At 35.2% G+C, this 22,173-nt stretch overlaps 1 protein-coding gene across 1 annotated transcript in view; it reads left to right on the forward strand.

Moving 5' to 3' along the window:
- Positions 1–22,173, forward strand: part of LOC113066300 (mitogen-activated protein kinase kinase kinase 3-like) — a 65,196-nt gene that overhangs the window by 25,078 nt on the left and 17,945 nt on the right. The window contains exons 4-11 of the mRNA XM_026238172.1: positions 4,511–4,626; positions 7,758–7,795; positions 11,890–11,989; positions 13,025–13,141; positions 13,463–13,577; positions 15,685–15,818; positions 16,384–16,457; positions 21,292–21,353. Of these exons, the coding sequence (XP_026093957.1) occupies positions 4,511–4,626; positions 7,758–7,795; positions 11,890–11,989; positions 13,025–13,141; positions 13,463–13,577; positions 15,685–15,818; positions 16,384–16,457; positions 21,292–21,353 (756 nt within the window). The remainder of the gene's footprint in view (positions 1–4,510; positions 4,627–7,757; positions 7,796–11,889; positions 11,990–13,024; positions 13,142–13,462; positions 13,578–15,684; positions 15,819–16,383; positions 16,458–21,291; positions 21,354–22,173) is intronic.

Below are 22,173 nucleotides of genomic sequence, written 5' to 3' on the forward strand. Positions count from 1 at the left end.
ATTGTTTTTATTATTATTATACTGACTCAAAGTTGGCACTGTGCATGTAAAATGCCCCAAGTAGGCTAACAGGTTTTATGTATGGGAGAAAAAAGGTCTGTCTACTGGCGCCAAGTAAGCCTATCTTTGCATAACTCTGTTTTTTTTTTTTTTTTTTTTTTTTCTTACAATAACGAATGAAAATCGTTAGGTTAGATACATTTGAGTAGGCTTGTTTTGTTAAAAATCCATAGCTGTAATGCTTCGGTAATGCTCCACACAGCTGTAATGCTCCACACAGCTCACGCTGAAAAGCGACGCAGTGCCTTACTCGGAGACTGGCCCCATTCTCTCTTGCATGGCTGCTTCGCTAGCATCATCGGATGCCTATCAGAATCCGGGAGTTAAGACCGCAGTTTGAGCCAGTGGCTTGAATTGATATGGCTCAGGCCCTGGCCCTGTGTCCTCAGACACTTCGACATCCTCCACTTCAGGTGAAGGTGGGGGAGAAAAGTCCTCTACTTCAAATGAACACTCTGTTGCAAAACTACTTGCGTCACTAGAGTCACTCTCCATTTTAGCGACTCTAACAGCAGCTGTCAATTAATCTGTCACTGAGGGTCTCAGGTTCACGCCCCACCGGCTCAGCCCTGCCCTTGGTTTGTCCCCTCTATCTCCGCTGTGCTCTGCCCACTTTTTAGCATTTTTCAAATATTGCCAGTGGGTGGAGTCAGGCTCTGACCAGGGGTTTAGGCTCTGACCAGGGGTTTAGTTACCCCTTAAAGCCTTATCTCTTGTCAAAAGGCTCGACACGACCGCAGACTTTGATGAACACTGCTGGCAGCAGCGACGTCTGTGTCTGTATCATTCTTATCAATGAATGCATAACCTCGTATCTCCCCGCTCCCAAGTCATAAAAATCTCGTATCTCAGATTAAACATGATTTTGTCCCACCCTCTTTGTTTTTTGATGATGGAAGCATAAAGAAGACAACAGCAGCTGCCAAGTGTAAAAGAACCATCAGCATATGTCATTGATGGCATGGATCTTCTTCAAATGCTCAATGATTCAGCCTTTCAAACGTTCAATGACCTGGGTGAGTGTGTCTGGAAAAAGATCGCAACTTTAATGGGAAAGGAAGGTAACAGCTGTGTCGTTATAGTTTTTGATAGATATGACCACCAACACTCAATCAAAGAACTTGAAAGACAAAGAAGAGGCACCAAGATGGGCATCCTAGCACCAACCTGGATGAGCTGAGGTGTCAGCAGCAAATCTACCCCCAACAGAAGATGGCTTCCAGCAACATGTGCTGAGAGCCATGTACCAAACAGCAGTGTGGCATCACAGCCACCTGACCAAAACTCTTCTGTGGAACCCAGTTGGTAGAGGATGGAGGCTCAGAGAAGGTGGCTGCATTTAATCTGTGATGTTCCAGAAGGCACCAGCACCTAAAGGAGTTAGAGACCTCACCCACCTCTACTGTAAAGACGGAAACTGTGCCGATGCCACCAAATGCCAGTGTCTTTCTGTGGGCTTGACCTGCACAGGGTTTTGCTCTTGCCCTGACTGTCCAAATATGACCCACTTTGTCACTGATGACAATGTGGATGAGTGGTGTCTTGCAGTTGTAACATCATGGGGGGTTGACCCCAAAATGTTTCAAGAGGGTCTGGCTGTAGGCTTGTACTTGCACTCTCAGACTTGCACACTCAGACATTTGCACTTCCGCTAGTGACATCACTTGCAGTCTTTATTTTTTATTTTCTTTATTTTTTTTATTACTTTTCGTTTGAATTTCCCAACATTTTATAAAGCCAGGTGGTGAAGACAAGAAAAAAGAAACTAAATTACAATGTCACTGGCAATTGCTACTTGAACTCTCCGCTACCTGTGACATCACTTGCAATCAACACAAATCCTGCATGTTGCCAATGGAGACAAGACGCTGTGGTGGTGATTAAATTATTAAAACTAATTTAGTACTATAACGTACAGGGTCCTGCAAGAAAAAGACAAGATCGGCAAATCCATGGCCAGAACACCAGAATATGAACATTTGCACAGTCTCTAGCTAAGCGTAGAAAAAAACTCTTAACATAGCTTAATATGTTAAGATGCTATTAAAATATCAAATTAAATGTACAGTTCATTAATATAAGGAATATGTATATAGTATTTTCCTCACATACCGCAAAATGTGGCATAATGGACATAGATGAGAAAGGCCAAACTCATGCTTCTCTACTTTATTAAAATACATAACTAATATGTACAGGCAAGCAGGCGAGCCCAGAATAAACGCAACACGCAAAGTTTCACATTAAGCATTTTTCCATATAGAATAAACTGTCTACAACTTGTTTATATCACTGTCTTTGTCCATTAACCTACATTATGTGTTTTATTTATAATGATTTTCTATAGGAGGAAAACGTTTAATTTACAATTTAACGCACTGCGTTCTGTACTTGTCTGCTTGCCTGTACGGAGTTGATCCTTTTAAAATCACTTAATGCATAATGCCTGTTCATATTTGCTGGTCTGTATATACTTAGAGTCAACAACAAGACATATAGGCTAAGCTAGGCCTTCTAAATTGTCTTTATCATCTTAGTATGTTATTAGGCCACATTAAGCATTATGTTGTATGGGAGGACAAAGTTTGCACATTGTGTTCATAGCCATCTGCTTGCCTTGCAGTACATTTAATAATAACTATATATCGAATTTGATCTTTTAATTGAACTTAATGTGTCTGAATACATTATGCCATATTAAGTGTTAGTTTTTTTCTACAGGAGGAAAACGCTTAACGAAAGACTTTGTGCATTGCGTTCATATTCTGCTGTTCTGTGGCCAAGGTCTGTGCTTGTCTTGTAGGACCCTGTACGTTATAGTACTAAATTAGTTTTAATCGTTTAATCACAACCACAGCGTCTTGTCTCCAGTGGCAACATGCACGATTTGTGTTGATTGCAAGTGAAGTCACAGGTAGCGGAGAGTGCAAGTAGCGATTGCAATTGACATTGTAATTTAGTTAATTTTTTCTTGTCTTCGCCACATGGCAACTGTTATAAAATGTTGGGAAATTCAAACAAAAAGTTATCAATAAATAAAACAAAATAAAAAATAAAGACTGCAAGTGACGTCGCTAGCAGAAGCAGTGTCTGAGAGTGCAAGTGCAAGTCTACAGCCAGACCCTTCTCCAATGGTTACCAAAAGCAGTTGATGTTCCAAATGGTTGCTGCTAGAAAATAAACTAAACAGCCTGAGAAGACAGGGCTCATTTCCCCGAAGAGTGTTTGTTTCTTTAGTTAGATTGCCATTTGTTTTATTTAAGACAGTAATTTAAGTTGTATTGTGTGAAGTTAAGTTATAGTTTTATTAAAAAGTTAATTAAGTTAAAACTCCTGGTTTCCTGTTTGTGCTATGGTAAGGTGTTATCTTTCGATTTCAATCTTTGTTTCCATATAGTACAAGGTCCCATATTAAATATTTTTTGATGTCTCTTATATTTGAATTTCTCAACTTTCTTCTCGCCACTGATAATGAATGGGTTTGGACTCAATTATGTCAGTGTTCCATTTTCATTCATTTTGGACACCTCATACATTGAGTGACAGAACACTTCTCTTTTATCATATATTTACATATTTGGTATTGCTGGATTCAGCACAACCCCACCTTTCCAACAAGCCATCATATGTGTTTCTATGATAATGCCAGGCAAAGCAAGCACAAAGTAAATGAAAACATTCTGCATAGATATTAAATTTGTGCATGTCCGCTTATTTTAGATATGTGTTTACATGTCTTTATTTATTCCATACATCAAGATATTCACATCCAGTCTTTTCTAGTAGTTAAATCAACTTCCTGACTACAAACATGTCAAGTTTCAAAGCTCTCAGAGCTTGTGTGATTGATCTGCATTAGTTTATATGCCTTAACTCCCATACGGACAGGCTATATTTTAGTCCTTTATTGGTTTTGTGGTGTATAACAATATCTGTTAATTTAACAATCTTAGCAGTAAAATATTTTTAGCCAAGAATCCATTTCATATATGGGAGACCTTAGAGATGAGGAAAAACATTGTTGGGTTTAGTTCTACCTCCGGTAGGGGTATCTCGAAAATTCAGGGGCATTGTCACTAGCCTAAAAAGCCAAACTTGAACACCCTAAAACTGCACTGCAATAAGCGAAAAGAACATTGTAGCAGCATCACGCATTACAATGCAATAAAGACCACTCATAACACCTTATAAATTCATATCATCACTCTGACAAGCACAGACAACAGCCTATAGGTTTCTGGCAGTGAGTTTTGCTTGGGGTAAATACCACTCATGTTTTCTTTATAATGCATTAATTTCTGGGTTGGTGTAACAAATAAATGGAAAAAGTGAATGTTTTGGTTAAAAAAAAAAAATTTCTCTGTAGGTCAACAGTTGACGGTCATCCCGCTGCTTCTGTATCTCTGCAGATCCAGTCACAGCATAGAATAAACTTGTTTGTTTCTTCCAGATGATGAAGAGGCGCTCAGCTCCATAATGAAGGACCTGGCTGCTTTACGCTTCTGCTGCCAGCTCAAGAGCAACAACAGCAACAAGCCCAAGAGCAAAACCCCTTCCTATAGACAGGTAATTACCCACAGTGCACCACTCAGCAGCAGCTAGGCATGCGCAAAGATTTGTTTTCAAAAAACAATTAGTCAGAAGGTTGTCTGAGTGATCCATCGACTAGTCTTTAAGGAACCGGAATAATTTTGTTGAAGTACAAAACACTCTGTTTCTAAAAGTGGAATTATTGTTAAATGAACCTTAGGAATACAACGGTGCAAGACACTCACTCAACAAAACATCAGGGTTGTGACGCATGTCCATTCATTCATCCATTTATAAACGTTATATTAATGAACTGCAAAGCTAAACAAACTATTGCTATAATAATATTATAAACGGGAAAGTAAACTAAATCTGAAAATAAAATGAAAACCGTTAAAAACATTTTCTTTATTTGAAATAAAATAAACATGAACTGAAATAAAATCTACAAATCTTTAAATTCAAAATAAATCTTTTATTGATTTTTTTTTTTATTTTTTTTTATGAAAACGAACTGCAGGCGATAATATTAATAGAATAATGTTATAAAATATATTTATTTATAAGTTTTATTAATGTTTTTATTGCCCAATTGCTTGATTTAGGCATAATGCATTTTACTCCAAAACAATAATTCAGTAAAACCTTTCAATAGTAATAGTTCACAATGATTTTGAGGTAACCCAAAACCTGACCTGCTAGAATCCCAGCAAGAGTAACATTGTTAGAGATACATTTTTAAACAGGATGCAGCTGAGAGAGGCACTACTGTTAACATGTAACATCCGCTCCGTGTGTACTGTACAGCATAAAACACCAGTATCCTTGTAGTTTTTTTTCACTGCCTGAATTCTCACTACAGTGCTGTCAGTCCACACCGGACGCCAGTCAGACCTCAAGATAAATGGCTGGCATGCACTCTGTACACACGCACACACAAACACTCTTTTCATTTCCGTCTGACTTGCTCTTTGTTGCTCTTTCTCACACTCTTACCTCTAACTTTTTACTCACACACACCAAATGCCAGAAGCAACTTTCCAAACTAACCAAATAAGGCTGGGCGGTATGACAGTGTATATCGTTACCAAGGTATAAATTGTCAACCACAACAGATTTTTTTTATTCTGTGTATACCACAGATAAGTTGTTGTGGTTAACTCACACGCAGCGTGCATGAGACTAAGATGATGTCATTTGTCAAAAACAGATTTTGGTCATACTGCCACCGCTATGAATTATTTACCAATTCTGTGTTTTTCTTTCAGTATGGGGTGCTGTGTGTACATTAATGAGGAAAAAATATGAACTTAAATGATTTTAGCAAATGTCTACAATATAACAGAGTGAAGAATGTAAGGGGGTTCGAATACTTTACCCACTGTGTGTATGTATATATATATATATATATATATATATATATATATATATATATATATATATATATATATATATATATATATATATATATATATATATACACAGTGGGTAAATGTAATGATACTGTAATGATACTGAATAATGATACTGAAAATGCAGCTTTAAATTACTTTATTATTTTAAATTGCAATAATGTTTCACAATATTACTGTTTTATCTGTATTTCTGATCAAATAAATGCAGCCTTGATGAGCAGAAGAGACTTTCTAAAAAAACATTACAAGTCTTTCTGATACCAAACTTTAGAACAGTAGTATATACATACTCCGACATACATGCATATATTTCAGAAATAAATGTAATATTTATATAAAATATAAATCATACATAATTATGAATACACACATGGAAAAATATTTCTTAACATTTAAACATGCATGTGTGTAATTTTATATACATATAAATATATACACACACACATACATCATATGTAAACATGATAAAGAAAGTTGGTAATAGGAGTGCAATATTAATTTTAAAACTTGCACTGGTTCAAACTACACTGCTGTACTGTGTATGTTTTTGATTTGTGTTTGGATCACTGTTTTTAAATGCGAGACTTTTTTGTAATCGGGCTCTTAAAAACTACGTACAAATTTGGATTTAGATAATCGGTTAACTTATCTGTTATCGGCTTTCAAATATAAAGAATCGTATCAGCCAAAATGTTCATATCGGTGCATCCGTAGTTTTCTTCATATGTGTTCACTTGGGGCATACAGTGATTTATGATTTATTAGTGTTTGGCTTACATATTGCACGATTGGGATGTAAATCTCAAACTTATTGTATTACATTCAACATTATGATTTATTCTTTCTCAGTATAAATCTACAAGTCTTCATTATTCTCTCTGCCTCAGGTATGAACTCAATGTTAAAAGTGTTTGATCATAACAAGGTTTCACCCTGACCACCCACTCCTGTTACTATGGACATGCCACACATGCTTTCAGATCGGCTGAACTGTAGATGTAGGACTGGATAGACTGAACTGTGTGAAGATTTCACTGCACTGATGACAGACATGCAGAAAGAAAGCAATGTGCAATGAACTTTAGATATGTACTTCAGGACACAGGAAGATAATATTTGTAATATTTATTCAGCATCACATCTTGTGGATTTGAATGCAAAGCAAATGCAGATTAAGACATGTATTTATAGTTAGGAGTCCAAGACTGAACGTGAGAATACAGTTAATGTACTATATGATATAGCGTGCAATTACATACATGTAAGCTTTTAAAAGTTATGAAGCTGTATTTTTCAATATTTTTTTTATTAAAATGATACATAAATATAATAATATAATATAATTTCAAATTGAATTTTGTTCTTCATATTTTCATTTTGGCTGTTTAATACAAGTGTATCTGAAGAATTTTTATTTAAAAAAAAAATAATAATAAATAATATACAATAATTATATTAGAATTTTTTTCCATATTTGAATTTTGTTGGTTCAAAATGAATACAAATGTATTTTTTTATAATTAATACAAATGTTTATTGCATTGTTTCTAATAAAAAAAAAAAAATATATATATATATATATATATGCTTTTGTTTTATTGGTTTAATACAAAGAATATAAGTACTGGAGAAGAAAACCGCATTGAGAAGTTTTTTTTTTTTTTTTTGCACAGAAGAGCAGATTATCAGAATTCATTTGTGTATTTGATCCACTGAATTATTGAGTTTCATTTTGTTGTTTTCTTCACTCAGGATTTACGGGTGAAGCTGGAGCATGAGCGAGAGAAACGGTGAGTCGGAACGTTCTTATTATTTCTGCAGCTCTGTCCCGTCCCTGATTTCCTTCCTCTCGTCTTATCCCAGCTCTTGTTACGCCATTTCTAAGATCTCTCGGCATGGGGAAGAATGGAAAATATGCCAAGCTGCCCAAAAGAACAGGAATGTTCCTATAAAAGTATTTTGACATTTAGATGCGGCATTTCACCCTCACTCTGGTACAGTTTGGCAGAAGTAGCCAGAAGAGAAAAGAGGAGCTGAAGCCAAGTGTTTCAGCTCAATGGCACACCCAGTATTAATTTTCAATGTCCTGTAGGTCATCCATACACCCACACACAAAACATGTCATGTTTTCCCAGCTCAGGACTGCCAAACGGCAACAAGTGAATCTTTGCAAAGTATATCCATATGTGGTTTAGCAAACGTAACGTCTCACTAATGTACTCATAAGAAGCCAGTATTTTCCCTCATTTCAAGCCAGTTTCCACATAGAAAGAATCTAGTACATTGAAGAAGCTTTGTTTATAGGAAGAAAGTGACCACAAAGCCCTGATGCATCTTGAGAGAAGTCAGACTTTGGTCTTAAAGATCCCCAGAGGTCTGCCATCTGTGTGAAATGCCTCGGTGGGTTATGTCACAGGACGTTGCTGCAGTCTCACAGTGCTTTTGAGCTGTTTTCACAGCTTTAATTGGATGCTGTGGCACAAAATCTTTGTGTTTAACTCTCTTCTGTTCTGCCTTGGCTTTAAGCAGAGATGTATGAGGCAGACTAGTGCACCAGTGGATAAATCAATGAAAGGAGAAGACAGCATCACACCTTCAATCAGAATAGCCCTTCGCCTTCATGTCACGTCATTTTACTCTAGGAAAAGAAAAACTTTTATTTCCAAAGGACCCCCAAATATATTAAATATAAAGGCGGTTACATATTTTCATGTGCACAGAGCCATTCATACTCATTATAAAAACACATTTTTGACTTTGTGATTGTATGGTATTGACTTATTAAGCAAATGGTTAAAATATTAACTGGATAATATTTATTTTGTGCATCTTTTAATAAGGAATTAGCATGAAAGGTTTTCTCCACTTATTAAAATATTATAAAAATATTTTTATGTTCAATTAAAATTTATCTGTGTAGTATTTTTCACAATAAATATAATTCCAAACTTGCAAGGAGAGCTTAACGCTTACAAATACATTCTGGCTGCTTTTTTATACAAAGCAATTCATTTACAAGGTTTATTTTGTCTCTCTACAGTTTTCCGTTACCCCGAAGCATCCCCTCAATGCCCCCCTGACTTGCTTTAAATGCACTTTGTTTTTAAGGAAGCTTAACATTTTGGCATTTCCTTAGCTGGCCAGGACTCTGTATATATCCCTTGTCTCCTTAAACGAGGGACAAATTAGTATTAAAACCTGTCTGTATATTATTATTTGAGTAAACAATGGTATCAGTGAATCTTAAGAAATCAGCCTGGCCAAATGGTGGTACTTCCATCCACTCTTATGAATATGCATAAGTTTTTTCCACTATCCAAATTGCACTATGCACTGGTTTATATACATACAGCTTAAAATAAATCAAGTTTTTAATAAGAAGGTGCACTAAATTAAATTAAATGAAATAGCAATAAACACTATGATTCAAAAGTTTGGGTCTGAAATATTTTTTTTTTTTTAAACTGATGCTTTTATTAAGGAAATATGTATACAAATGATCAAAAAGTGACAGTAAAATTTTTGCATTGTTACAAAAGATTTAAATTTCAGATAAATGCTGTTCTTGTGAACTTTTTGAAAGAATTTCAAGAAGTTTCCAGAAATATTTATAGAATATTAAGCAACACAACAACCTGTTTTCAACGCTTGATAATGATAATAAAAAAAATGTCTTCAGCATCAAATCAGTATATTCAGTTATTTCTAAACGATCATGTGACACTGGAGTAATGATGCTAAACTTTTGGCTTTGCCATTATAGGAGTAAATTACATGTTAAAATACAATCAAATAAAAATCAGTTATTTTGTGATACAATACAGTATTACGATATTATTGTTTTATGGCCCCAGCTTTTTGAACGCTAGTGTACAGGAAAATCTATTTGACTATATATTTCCACAACAACATACTGTAGTAATATCACTGTGCTTTTTTGTCAGTGCCATTAATGTTGTTTTCATTGCGTTGCATCAGAAAGTCGTAAAATGTAACTTGCATTAAACTTGTATGCGTTTATCTCCATATATCACAGCACACATTATAATAAATCAACACACTTGTGCCTACAGTAATAAAAAACTCATCAGAACAGGCATTAGTTAACAGACCAGCCTAGTTGGACACACTCAAAACCGTCTTCCTCTGGCAGCGACTGCAACACAGAGACAGGAAGTAGGAGATCCCCGCGTGCCATGCCAAGCGCAGAGAGACACGGCCAAACTGAGGAGCTTATCTGTGCACGCAGAGGAAGGAAAATCATCTCGTACTCTACATCCTGCATTTCTCCAGTCTTCCACTGTGATTTTCTACCATCACTATCTCTCACTGGCCAGTGTAAACAGAGCTATCGCTCAAAACAGCTTCATCTACAGAAAACCTGACTGCTAAACAACATACAGCTGATCTCAAATCAGCAGAAAAGCTTGATTTCACCCATGACGGATGTCCCTAGTTGTCCTTATCTAAACTTCTCTAGATGAAAACCAGGCAGCTGTCATTAAATTGGAGATACATAAACCACTAATTGCAAAAGTTAAATCATCTTTTTTTTTTTTTTAAGTTAAAGATAACAGCTCTTTGGAAGTAGTAGATATGAAGTGCTGTGTAAGTGCATTCCAAAATTTGGCTGGTGTGCAAAGATTAAAAGGAAATGTTTTTCTTTTTTTTAAAAGAAATTAATAAATTTATTTTGCAAGGATGCATTACATTTACCAAAAATGACAATAAAGATGATTTCCATTTCTAATAAACATTGTTCTTTTGAACTTTCTATACATCAAAGAATAAAAAACAAAAATGGAAATAAAAATAAATAAAATGTTTTTAACATTGTTGCATAATCGCAGAATAATAAATTATTCCTGAGCTTCAAATCAGCATATTCAAATAATTTCTGAAAGATAAGTTTATATTCTTGGAAACTTAAGATATTAAGGTAACACTTTATAATAAGTTTCCATTTGTTAATGTTAGTTTACTACATTAGTTCCATAAGTTAATGAAAAAATTATTTAAAACATTATTAATTATTAATCTTTACTGTGAAGTGCAACCGAAAATGATACTTTTATGTAAAAAGTATTGTACACCGTCAGAAACATTGTCAAAAAAGATTTCAATGTCAAATAAATGCTGTTATTTCTATTCTTGTAGAATTTGATACAAAAAAAGTCACAAGTTGTTTATTAAAGATATTGCTTCTTCAAAAGTAATAGATACAGTATGAAGTGTGTGTGTGTGTGTGTGTGTGTGTGTGTGTGCGCAAAAATTTGTCTGGTGTGCTAAACTTTGGAGGAGGAGGGGAAAAACATGCTTCCTGCTACTTCCAGCGCTGCACCGCTTTTTTCCTCTTTCCTCTCAGGAAGCGCTCCATCTGCCTTTGTGCGCGTTGTGATGTGGGCCCCGGTGTTGAAACAGTGGTCCGCTCCGCTTGATTAGGCCAAACACACACTCGTGCACATTCAAACTCCTCATGCTTGCCTTGGATTAAAATCATGCATACACACAAACCAATTTGCATTCTCAGTTCCTTTTTTCTCTCACCCCATATGTTGACGCACACTCTAAACAGAGCCATGTTTGTTAAAAAAAACACAGACATGGTTTGTGGTCTGTCCTATGAGTGAATACACCATATATGGCTGTAGAAGTATGGACTCGTACACATCAGTACACATTGACCTGTACTTCATCACCTCTGTTGCTATGGTAATGACCCCCAATCTAAGGATGTGTGACCCTTGTTTGGAAGGGTGCCTTCTTGCTCTCCGCAGTGCCATGTTTACATATTGTTTACATATGGACAGCCAAAACTAAATGAAAGGAATGTCCATCTTAAAGTAGTTTTGGTTTGACCAGACTTTTTCTTCCCTTGCTTTAGAATTATTCCATTCCAAAGGCCGCTGAAGTTCAAGGATCTGCTTCAGAAGGTGACAGAGGCCTTCGGTCAGCAAATGGACCTATACTACACTGATAAAGAGGTGGTGCATTGATCCTAGAAAACTTATTGTCATTTTTGTAGTGATCGGTCAATATATATCAGCAATACATATTTAGCCATTTTGGCATTATCTACATCTTTAATAATTGTCTGTCGGGTTTCTTAATAAAATTGGTCGTTTGTTTCACTTCCACTTTTCTGTTCATCAGATATCCGTTTAGTGCATTTTTAACAAATATAAGATATAAAAAGTTAATAGGTTAAAAAAATACATTGATTTTAAAAACTATTTATCAGTATAATTTTATTTTATTATATAAAATTTTAGGAGCATGACAAATTGACAATGTATGATGTATAATAAATAAAACTTTCATTAAAGCAAAAGTAGGATGCATCGAATACCAAAATAATGTAAATTCAATTTCAAATTTGACTTTTCAATCAGATTGTTTTTGATTTAAAAAAAAAATTTAAAACTTGATCAAAAGTGTGAGTAATAACATTGATAATTTTACAAAAAATAATATGTAAAAATTCGAATTTTAAATAAATGCTGTATTTTTAACTTTCTCTTCATCAAAGAATTTCCACAAAAATATTAAGCAACACAACTGTTTTCAACACTGATAATATGAAATATTTCTTCAACACCAAATCAGCGTATCAGAATGATTTCTGAAAAATCATGTGACACTGAAAACTGGAAATAAATGACAATAAAAAAAAAATAAATGGGAAACAGGTATTTCAAATCTTAATAATATTTCAAAATATTACTATTTTGATAGTAATAACATAAAAATTACTCTTGACCCCAAAACTTCCAATGGCAGTGTAATGAAAATTTGTTAAATCATAAAAGAATGCAAAATGGAAACAGGTCTCTGATTTTTGCACCTCAATGTATATCAATTTTATAATTTATCGGCTTTTACACTTCATATCCATTACTCTTCAGTTACTTGCAATCAGGTTAGCGTTTATATTTGCAGTAAGGGTCTGTGCATTTCAATTACATATTTTATTTATTTTTTTTAACTCTGCACTTCATTAATGATCTGTCTGGATTTAGATGTTGGTGGCTCTGAAGTGTCAGGAGGATTTGGACAGAGCGGTTCAGGGATTGAGCTCCAGCTCTGGAATGAACAACGTTCTGAGAGTGATTCTGAAAACACCTCCCAACAACCAAGTGAGTCCAAGCCGAAACAAAGCAAAGTGACCCAAACCAAAGCCAAAAGTAAAACAACACCTAAACCCAAATGGAAACCCTAACCTGTACTTGAACTTTGTATTATTCTGGTCAAATAAATATGCTAAATATGTAAATATTTTAAGGAAAAAGAAAACATTCTGTATGAAAGAAATTCTCTGTATATACATTTCTTAACATCTTACATAATCTTGCCCTCCGAAGTTTTTTTAGGGTTGTTTAGATGTTTTTATTGGAAAAGCAACGACTGTATTTTTCCAGGTTTAGCAGAATTCCTCATATATGTCCACCTCTCCTCAGTTCCTTCAGGTGAGCCGCCAAGACAAGCAGAGCGAGATGAAGTCATCCAAGTCCCTGGGAGATCTCAAAGCCTCGGTTCTCAAAGGCTCTGAACGAGTGCGCAAACACTCTATAGGTGCGTCACCTGGCTCACACACACGCCTAACACACACAGCAGTCAAAACGGCAGTATGTAATGCTTTATCGTATTCTTTATTTGCACATTCTCCATCGGGTCTGGAGAATGGTATCAAAGAGCTCCGTGACATCAGGCCTGTTAGAGAAAGCCTGGAAAAATCATTGGGATGTCGTGAAGGGCAGAGGAGTGGATTAAAATCATCAGTTTGATACCACTTCCCTGTGCGGATGCATTTGCATAATGTCTGACTAGTCGGAATCGGTTGGATTGAAATGCACATAACAAATAAATGGTTTACTTGAATGCACATTCTGGAATCATTGTTGGTGCTTGTTTACATGTCAGTCATGTAGAATCCTTTTCTCAGAGATGTTACATTAGTGTTTTCTTTTACCTCCTAGTGGATTTAGTACTCTTTTTGCATTCTAGGCCGATACGGATGCTGTTTTTTAACTTTTTTTTTTTTTTTAACTGTCTTTTTCCTTCAAACGTTGCATGTAAATGCAGTCAATGAAATCCTGGTTTCATCTTGTTGAATGCAAATTCATTTATGAGAGATCGCGAGGACAATCAAGGGTATTTCTAATCTGATTCAGGCTCTGTCTTTTGTAAGGTCATTTCTTCGTCAGTCTCAGATCATAACAACTAGTAGAATGCAATTGTAGTGTTTGAAAAAGCATCTCTCGAGGCTTTTTGCTTTGCTAGCAGTAGAAGAGTGTGAATTTGCATGCATAAACCCATTTTTCATGTCTCTTTCAACATGCACAGTGCACACCAGTGACACAAAACATGTTTTTTTTGTCTGTAGTTTCATACATAAGTGTTTTCAAAACTGGCAGCATTGCATGGTGTTCATCAGGTGATATTAATGAGATATAGGTCTGATCGGGTCATTAATACATTATTCAGCCAATAACCAGTGAGAGAAGTGAAGTTCATAACATGAATATAATGCAAAACAAGAATATTCTCCAAATAGATTGTTTATAGAGCAAAACATTTTTCTGAGACTCTTTCTCACCATCTCACAGTTTATTCCAGTGTTTGGCACCATCGCTTTGTTTTCACACCTGAGAACGAGACGGGAGAGAGGAGATAGCTCGCTTCCTGTTGCATACTGAATGATGGAGGTTGTAGGTTTTTGCTGACTGAATGTCAAGGATATATTTTTACAGATTTCGTTGTCAGAGCAGTCAGCATTATGGTGTGAAGGAAGAAACTGCCTACATGCATAACATGTTTCGTATGATGTTGTGCAGTTGGTTAATAAAAATAGCTTTTAAACAAGCAATCTCATGAAAAACTGGATGCTTTTTTAAATACAAAAATGATCATAGGAATTAATCACATTTACAATAGAAAACATTTAGTCAAATATTTAACAGTATTCCTGTTCTCAATCAAATATGTACAACTTAGGTGAGCATAAGAGACAAAAAAATTACCAACCCCTAAACCATTGAACAGTATTGTGTGTGTGTATATTTTATATATATATATATATATATATATATATATATATATATATATATATATATATATATATATATATATATATATATATGTATATATATATATATATATATATGTATATATGTATATATATATATATATATATGTATGTATATATGTATATATATATATATATATATATATATATATATAATTTTTTCAATGTTTCATAGTATGTAATTATTTCTGAGACATTTTAAATAATACACTTTAGTGCATTTATCTGTTTTAGTGTGCATTGTTGGCATTACAAGTATTTCATAGTGTTAAAGAATAAAAGAGCAATGGTCCCTTCACGTTTCTTCCCCACATTTTTTCATTAAACTCCTCTCTCTGTATTCATCCTCCGTTAGCGCTGTCCAACCCTCCTTTTGTTCATATCTCTTCCTCATCTCGGTTTTGCCTCTTCCTCTCACGTTCTGCTCACTCGTACCTGTCAGTCACACCACGCTTCCATCCCAGTCGTTATTTATTGCAGTCTGCTCCACTTTTTGTTTTTGGCATCCTGCACTCTGTTATTAGTTGCTGTGGAAGTATTACTATTCCAGACTTGTGTGATGTGTCATGCTAACCTCACTCCGTCTGTCTGCAGGATCTCTGAACACGGGTCGCACGTCACCCCCTCCGGGCAGCGTACCAGAGGAACAACAGCAGATCGCTCGGCAGGGGTCCTACACCAGCATCCACAGTGAAGGAGAGTTCATCCCAGAAATGCTCGACTCCAATGTAAGCGTTGGTTTGGAGCTGTAGATTACAGCTGTGATTACATCAAGTTACATCAAGAACTTTCACAATGTGCTTTCACACATACCACTTCTTTCTAAATAGAGACTTTTAACACTTTAAGCAATGATTCACACTTATGCACTGCTCTTAGCCATGGGTTATGAGTATTGTTAGCAATATTATTACTTTAAGTGTTTTGGCAATATTTATTCAATAAGAAAGCTTAAAATTGACAATATTAACATTCTATACTATCTTGGCGAAGAAAATAGTCACAATATTTAAAACTTAATATCAATTAATAATTGCGTCCAATGAAAAGAAAAATATTCTTTATGGATTTTATGGTCTCTCATGTTCTTTGACTTGTATAAAGTGTACAGGATGTCTCTGTTCTGTGTAACTGCACTTTATAACAGTCTGGGGTAAAGGAAGCTCGGACATATTATGAGCATTGGCTCATGGAAAATCTTATGTCAGCCTTGTAGAGGGCTAAGTTTAGATGCACAAACCACAATGAAAAGTGTAATGCAATGAAATGATGTAAATTGTTTTTTGTCTGTAGCTCATGGAGCCGTTCGGGAGTGCGAATGGGTCACTTTCCAGCAGCTGTCAGTCACTGGACCAAGCACTGGACAGGTGGGCCAAACACCTTTTTATGAACTCGTGTATTAGGCATGTACATGACTACATTAATAAAAAGACCAGCCTACTAATTGGGATTTAAAGAAGCCTGGTATGTACATTTAGCAGATGCTTTTATCCAAAGTGACTTACAAATGAGTAGATGTCACAAGCAATTTATCACACAAAATCCAGCAATACTTGTAGTGCTGCAATGGCTCGTTTCAAAAACAGTTAGATGGTGCACAGCAGAGTTGAATTTTATCAACTTGAAACATTATAAAGCAATGCACAAACTGTCAAATCCGTGACATCAGTCTTTAAACGTATAGCTATGGCGGTGGCAGTTTTTTTTTTGACTGCCAGATAATGTTGTTATTGTTAAGTAAAACTATCAACTATCGTTTCTTTTTGTGAATACTTAATTTATTGATGTACTTACAAAAACATACTTTGATATATCAGCTTGATAACAGAATATTAAAATGTATCCTGCTATTTTGTATAGTAAGCACTCTGTTAATATTGTTAATCATTTACTCATATAATTATTATTTGGTCAGTTGGTTAGTTGTTTATTTATTATTTTTCCATTTTCTGTTAATTCAGGTTTGTGGAACAGGGTGGGGAAAGAAAACTAAATTAAAATGTAATTTAATTTATGCATTTAGCAGATGCTTTTATCCAAAGCGACTTACAGTGCATTCAGGCTATCAGTTTTTACCATGTGTTCCCGGGGATTCGAACCCACAACCCCAGTGCTACCAATTGAGCTACAGGAACACAAAATACATAATTCTGTTATTTTTTTGAACATTTTTTAATACATAAAGAAAATATGAGATAAATATGCAAAAAATAAAAGATAAATATTAGATGAAAACCTAAATAAAAAATAAATAAATGTTGCCATGGCAACTAATTGAAATATAATACGCTGAAATACTAAAATGGCTAAAACAGGAATAGTTAAAGCTACATGGAAATTAATAAATAAAATAAAGCACAAAACAAAATTACTAAAAACCTAAACAAAAATTAAAATTAAAAAGAAGTTAATTCAAATATGAACAAACAGTATAATAGTATATAAATAATAAAATATTTTCACTGACAGACGTAATCTGTAAATTGATTTAAATGTTTTTTTTATTATGTTATGAAATTTTTTCAAATATAAGAAAATGTGTTTTTATTACATAGTGTTTAATACATATATAAAAACATTATTGTTTTTTTTTCTTTTTTTTCTTTTTAGTTTATTAGAGTCATGAAAATGTATTTTAGTTCAGTGTTGGTTTTTCCCACTAATAAATCGACTAGTTGTTGGACATAGTTTTAAAAGCAGCAGAACTACAGTCAGGTTAATGAAATATGTTGTTCAGTATTGTCACTACTTGTAGTTAGATGATGAAATCAAGCTAAAATTGCCTTATTTATAGTTGTCTCTGCATTTAAATGGAAAAAGGGTTTTGGAAGATGGAAGACTGCTTTTTAATGTACAATTACACCGTTCACCTTTAATGAGTATATTATAATAATTACGGGTAGGGATATCTGATAAACGTACAAGCTGCCCAGAGAGGAAATTGAATCGGGTTGTCACAAAGGCCAACCAGGAAGCCCTTGATGTCACCACGGCGACAGTTTGCTTATCTAGACGCCTGGATTCCAGTGCTATCGCTCACCGCCTCTGCTCTGTTCAGAGAGAGTGAACGAATGAGAATGAAAGAGAGAAGGATGGAGAGAGAGAGAGTGGGTTGATCTCACCAATCTATTCTGCTTTCTGTTGCCTATGTGCTATTGTTAGAAAAAGAGTCAGTCAATAAAGCAGTAACAAAAAAAAAACGGGAAAGAAAGAGTGAGAATGAAAGTCAGGAAAGAGAGAGAAGGAGAGAGGAAAACCATGCTACCTGCACGAGCCTTATCTGGCTTTTAGCCCAGAGAACAATGGCAGGAAACAAGTGCATGGAGATTTCTCCCCTCATACGGGCACTGACCCCCGCTCAGCCCTGACGTCACCATCAGACAGGGATAACAGGGTCGGGCCAATAACAATCACATTATGTCTCTCTCATAGCATTAACTCATGACTTTTTTTGGTATTGCTGTTGCCTATAAGAGTTACAAAAATAGTTTTTTTTTTAGTAAACGTCTTCTGTAATGTGAATTGAAACTGGGCCGTTTGCATCTTAAAGTCAGCATTATAATAATTCCTAACTACTTTTTTAATAAAATTAATTTATCTGCTGGTTTGCCTGTGAACGAAAGATTGTCTAATTTCCTGCAATAATAAAAATAGAATAAATTATGATAAAAAAAGTTGCTCCACCTCTTAAATGACTTTATATTTCAGTTGATATTGTCAAGACCTTGTCATTTCTTGCTTGATGATTAGGACAGTTTCACACCGAAATACATATTATTCTGAAGAAAAGGGTTGGGATTTGTTGATATATGTTGATACTTGATTGGCAGAGTCTGTCAAAGATCAGTGTTATTTCATTCTCGTGTGCCAGAGCCTACAAGCTACAGTTCACACTGATTAAAAAAACAAAAAAACATTGCTGTCTAACTACCCACAGCTGAGCAAATGATGGCAGATTGGAGTTAGGCCAGGTCCACACGTACATCTGTCTACATGAAACTGCAAACGTATGCTATGAAGCACTGTCAAGAGAATGCCAAGCCAACAGTTGGTGATATAATCTCAACTGTAAAGCCACGTTAGCCAATCAGAAGCCTGAAAAAGTTTCCAGTTGGCTGAGATAACAGCGCATGCTCAAAAGCCACAAGACAAAATCTCAGATCCGCTGTCTACACGAAAACACTGCAACTGGAGTTTCTGGAAATCTTCACCCTGGCAGGAGTTTTCAGAAATGTTCAGTTTCAGTGACCTGGTGCTGCGTTGGTGTCTGGACGAACGGCCAAACCACGTAGAAAAAGCAGCGGTTTTGAAAATACCCACGTCCGTGTGGACAGGACCTTACTCATTTGTTTGCCCGGAAAACTTGATTAATCTGTTTCTAAAACTGTTACGTTTTCTACATAACCAGGAATTACTCAGATCTTGAAGACATAAAATTGTACCTTCTAAGAAAATAATTTTTATGCTTGTAAGCTATGCTATGCAAATGGGATTTACAGGTGCATCTCAAAAAAATTGAATATCATGGAAAAGGTCTTTACTTTTTGTATGAAATATTTCAAGAGTTTTTCGTTTCAATTCTGTTATGACTTACAGCTTATGCCTAGGAAAATAAAAAAGTCAGTATCTCAAAAATAATCAATCAATAATAAAAAAAAAAGATTTACTTAACGGAAATGTTCAAGATCTCCAAAGCAGGTTTAATTATGCACTCAATACTTGGCTGGGGCTCCTTTTGCACGAATGACTGCTTCAGTGCGGCGTGGCATGGAGGCGATCAGCTGAGGCGTTAGTGAAGCCCAGGTTGCTTTGATAGTGGTCTTCAGCTCCTCTGTATTGTTTGTCAGATGTTACTTATCTTCCTCTTCACATTCCCCCATAGATTCTCTGTGAGGTTCAGGTCAGGTGAGTTGGCTGACCTATCAAGCACAGTAATATCATGGTCATCAAACCACTTGGAAGGGGTTTTGGCAGTGTGGGCAGGTGCTAAAGTCCTGCTGCAAAATGAAATCAACATCTCCATAATGTTTGTCAGCAGATGGAAGCACAAAGTGCTCCAAAATCTCCTGGTAGATGGCTGCATTGACTTTGGACTTGACAAAACACAATGGAGCAACACCAAATCATCACTGACTTCAGAAACTTCTCACTGGACTTTCTGTGCCTCTCCATTCCTCCTCCAGACACCAGACCTTGATTTCCCAATTAAATGATAAATTACTTTCATCTGAAAAGAGGAATGTGGACCACTGAGCAACAGTCCGATTTTCTGGTTCAGGAGTGGCTTGATTCTAGGAATGTGACAGCTGAAGACATCTGAGCACTCTGTGAACAGCAAGCCTTTTCAGCAATGACCTTCTGTGGCTTACACTCCTTGTGGAGGGTGTTGGTGATTGTCTTCTTGACAACTTTTAAGTCAGTAGTCTTTCCCATAATTCTGGTTGAATGTTCTAAACTAGCCCAGGAGGTACCCAGTATTTATACTCAAAATTAATCAAACTTTTAATCAACTTTTTTGAGATACTGAGTTTTATATTTTCCTAATCATAAACATCAGAATTACAACCTCTTGAAATATTTCAGTTTGTGTGCAATGAATAGAAGAAAGTGTGCTTTTTTTTTTATTATTAAATTACAAAAAAAGACCCTTTCCGTGATCTTTTTTTTTTTTTTTTTGATGTACCTGTAATAGAAATAATTTGAGACTGTGATCATTTTTTCAGGATTCTTTTAATGAATAAAAAGTTCAAAAGAACAGGAATTATTTGAAATCGAATTTTGTTGTAACATTATAAATGTCTTTGCTCCTACTTTTGATCAGTTGAATGCAGAATAAATTTATACAAAAATTATAACATTTTACTGACACCAAACTTTTGAACTATAGCATTTTTTTTTTTGAACATTCTAGATCCTGGCCTACATCACATTTTGGGGTCACTGCATTGTACACAATTGAATGATGCAATATTCAGATATGTACAAAACTCTAAATGAATGGTCAGGCATTACTATCTCGGGTCAGGTATCAGGCAAATAAAATCTCACGTTTCCATCCTAAAACATTGGCACGTCGGGGACTGTGCAGTGCGGGGATGTAGGCCAGGCAGACGGTGTGGCCCAACCTCAACGCTGCACACAAGGGAGTAACAAGCAGAAATAACCATCATCTCTCCTTCTTCTCTCCTTGTGTCTCCACAGCCCGCCATTCTCCCAGAACAACCGGGACAACAATTACCTGAACCTCAACTATGAATACAAAGGTGAGCTTGACATGTGCCAGTAAATATGGATTCCTGTCAGAGCTGTGGGCTTATTATATTGGTCTCTGCTCCGTTATACAGCTAGTTCTCTATGACGGGGCAAAGGTGCTTTTCTTTGAGCTGTTGACTGTGGTCACTCTGGGTTGCTAATGGGGCGTCATGTCAAATCAAGACTGTACATTTGCAATGCTGTTGAATGTGGCAGAACATAGTGAGCTGCTTTGATGTTCAAATCATCATATTTGATGATTTTCAAATATTGCACCTGTCAAACATAGTCTATTTTTCCATCAATACTGTTGATGGTGTCCTTTATCAGTAGGCACAGGTTTGTAAAAAAAAGTGTGTGTGTGTATATGTATATATATATATATATATATATATATATATATATATATATATATATATATATATATACACACACACACACACACACACACACACACACACACACACACACACACACACACACACACACACACACACACAGGTACATCTAAAAAAAAAAATTATATCATGGAAAATGTCTTTTATTTTTTGTAATTTAATTCAAAAAAGCTAACTTTCTTATATTCTAGTTTCATTGCATATGAATAAATATATATGTGTGTGTGTGTGTGTGTGTGTGTGTGTGTAGATACTACTGGTCAGAAGCATTTATTTGATCAAAAATACAGTAAAAATAGTACTATTTTAAAATATTATTACAATGTCAAATGTTTTCATTACATTTATCTTGATTTAAGGATATTTACATATTTATATTAGAAAATAAGACAAAAAATATTAAGAAATGTATTTATTTTTCAAGTCTGAAAAG

The sequence above is a fragment of the Carassius auratus genome, chromosome 49 (genome assembly GCF_003368295.1).
Source record: "Carassius auratus strain Wakin chromosome 49, ASM336829v1, whole genome shotgun sequence".
NCBI lineage: Eukaryota > Metazoa > Chordata > Actinopteri > Cypriniformes > Cyprinidae > Carassius > Carassius auratus.